Source organism: Colobus angolensis, unplaced genomic scaffold (genome assembly GCF_000951035.1).
Source record: "Colobus angolensis palliatus isolate OR3802 unplaced genomic scaffold, Cang.pa_1.0 Scaffold12, whole genome shotgun sequence".
Lineage (NCBI taxonomy): Eukaryota > Metazoa > Chordata > Mammalia > Primates > Cercopithecidae > Colobus > Colobus angolensis.
Genome location: NW_012113141.1, coordinates 1,530,948 through 1,533,919, shown reverse-complemented (window position 1 = coordinate 1,533,919; position 2,972 = coordinate 1,530,948). Strand labels below are relative to the sequence as shown.

General features: G+C 43.2%; 1 protein-coding gene across 1 annotated transcript in view; it reads right to left on the bottom strand.

The window, feature by feature from the left end:
- TET1 (tet methylcytosine dioxygenase 1) overlaps positions 1 to 2,972 on the bottom strand; it is a 151,875-nt gene that overhangs the window by 137,377 nt on the left and 11,526 nt on the right. Inside the window, exon 2 of the mRNA XM_011927032.1 lies at positions 646 to 2,681. Within this exon, the coding sequence (XP_011782422.1) occupies positions 646 to 2,559 (1,914 nt within the window). The 5' untranslated portion in view covers positions 2,560 to 2,681. The remainder of the gene's footprint in view (positions 1 to 645; positions 2,682 to 2,972) is intronic.

The following is a 2,972-nucleotide window of genomic DNA, read 5'->3' as shown; positions in this document are numbered from 1 at the left end:
CTTTAACTACCTTAGGTTCATTAACTAAATAAGAACTAATGTTTGTATATCACTTGAGTTTACAAGCCATTTTCCTTTAATCCCAACAACCCTATGAGGTTAGTAGAGCAGGTAGAAATCACTCACCAAAAGTTGAGACAAAAGCTGTATTATTGCTATGTCTCCAAAGCAAAGTTTCAAGATTAGGGATGCAACTGCATTCTTTGAAAAGGAAAGATGTTTAATTCCTCTGGTTTTTCAGGCTGCTATGGAGTTAATGAATTTGTTCCACTCTTAATTTTTAAATCTGTGACTGCCAAAAAAGACACACAACTAGCCAAAAGAGGCATAGGGGAAATCTTTGCAAAACCACATTTCATACAATTTCTCTACATTTCCATCAAATCCTGTAATGAGAAAAAACTGTATGTTCTAGTTTTCTGGGACAAATTCTAAAAATAAGCTAGCTAAGGCATCACTGCATAAGACATACTTCAGGTAGGTCCAGGAATTCTTGTATGGATAACTTAAAGTAACATTGTACCAAAGTAAAAATATGTAATAGTGAAACAATTCACTATTACACAGAGATACTAGAGGTGTCTCTGCATATAGATCACTATACCAAGTCTCAGCTGTCTCCCCGCCCTTTGACTGTCTGCTTACCTCCAGAGGCACAACGACAGATGGCTTCTTTTTCAGCTCCTCACATTTTCTTTTCTTACAGATCTGATGGCTGTTCTTTCTGTTCTTGCAGTAAGTACATTCACCACAGTTGGTCTTCTGCTGGCAGGGTTCGCAGACCCCACATCGCTTTCTTTTCTTCTTTTCCAAAGTGGGTAGCAAAGTGGTATAGGAAGAAGAGGAGGTACTGACCATTGGCACTGGCATAGTCACCACTGTGGTGTTGACAACATGAACTGTGCTGGTTACACTGACCTGGGAGCTTCCTCTGTCTGATTTGCTGGGACCAGCCTGAGAGAGTTGGGCCACACCCAGTGAAGCATGGAAGAGTCCTCTCTCGGGGGCTAATGGGAGCCCCTGAGTGTTAGCTGGCAGGAAGCTTATATGAACCTGCTTCTCATTTTCTACATTGCTTATAGCCATTACTGGAGGTAATGAATTTTTCTCTGAGATTGATGATGATTGAGGAGTGTGTCCTGAGCCCAAAGGCAAAATCTGTATAGCACCCTGGACTGCAAGTCCATATGAGACAGTGCCTTGGGGCTCAGGCCATTTGGAAGGAGCATTAAAGGTAGCAACTGGATTTGGAGAAACAGGAAGGAAGACAGGCAAGTCTGGAACAACACTCCCACTCATACCAAGAGTTTCTTGTTGGTCTAAAATAGTACCAAAGACCTCTCCTTGGACTGGAATAGCACCAGGAATCTCTGGTAGATCTGGGGTCTCACCCAGGGCCTCACCATGAACTGGATCAGCACCAGGAAGTTCCCATTGATGTGGGATAGCACCAAAGGCCTGTCCTAGGAAAGAGGTGGTATCAGAAACTTCCTGTTGATTTGCAGTAGCTTTGAAGGCCTCTTGATGATCTGATTTAGCACCACGGGTTGCTTGTTTTGAGCCTGCCAAGAGGAATTTTATTACAGAGGTAGGAGACGTAGACCCACCAAGAGCCAAGCAGTTTCTAAGGTTCAATTCAGGTATAACCTTATTAAGACTGGAGGTGGGGTAGCAATTATGTTCACTTTTAATGGGATCCAGGTAAGAATCAGATAACTTAAGAGATTCTACTCGTGAACCCAACTCTTCTAACTGAATGCTGGGGTTTCCTTGAGAGGTAACTTTGGGGGTTGCTCTTTGGGGAAAAGGAGCACACACTGTGTCCTGAGCAAACATTTTTGGGGAACCACTGGTATCATTAAATGTCTCTTCAGAGAATAGTCCTTCATCACAGCATGTCCCTTCCAGTGGCCCGGGAAGGATCTCAGCTGCAGGGCCACTGTGGGTAGGGATATTGATTTTGGAATCCTCAACTCTTTGGGACCAAGACTGAGTTGTCTCTTGGCTCATACCTTTAAGTAAAGAGGGATTTTGTATACTGATTAGAGTCTCTATATCAGGAAGGACTTGGGTGTCTTGCATTGGAATCGAATCATTTTCTGAGTGCTTTACTCCCAAATCAGGGAGTATCTTATAATCACAATCATGTTGCTTTTCTAAACCCTTAGAAAGTGGAACCTTTTTGGATTTGGCTATGACCAGTGGGGGTTGGGAGAGTCGCCTGCTAAGAGAGGTGCTTCGTAGCGCCATTGTAAACCCATTGCAGGTTAAGGACTCTGGGTTCTGAAAAAGAACCTCAGTCCTATCCGAATTCATGCGTGCTGCTCCAGCTCTTGTCAGAAGGCTTCTGACTGGCATGGGTGGTTTAGGTTCTGTTTTTTTCCTAACATCTCTTTCTTGAATTAATTGCTTTAATTTTCCAGGGCTTAAAGTCTTGACTGATGCCACATTTTTGTTGGCTCCCTTGGTTGTCTGTCGTAGTTGGCTGTTTTTCTTTTTTTTGTTTACATCTTCCTTCCTGACTAATCTGGAAGGCCTTGCATGGCGGGATCGAGACATAGCTACAGAGTAGGAAAAAATGAAAGGGCACAGGAAACAGAGTCATTGGTCCTTTGGAAAGTCTCACTTCTGAGGAGAATCTGGATGCACTGCTCTTGAGCTCAGTCGCACAAGGTTTTGGTCTGAAATAACAACAGAAAACACTGAAGTAAGTCTTTTTCCTATGCATTTCCCTATTTGAAATAGAATATTCACTACTAATTGTTTTATTTTATTTTTTTGAAACAGGATCTCATTCTGTTGCCCAGGTTGGAGTGCAGAAGCATGATCACAGCTCACCACAGCCTGGACCTCCCCAGGCTCAAGCAATCTTTTCACTTCAGCCCCCCAAGTAGCTAGGACTGCAGGCTCACACCATCACACCTGGCTAATTTTTGTATTTTTTGTAGTGACTGGTTTTCGCCATGTTGCCC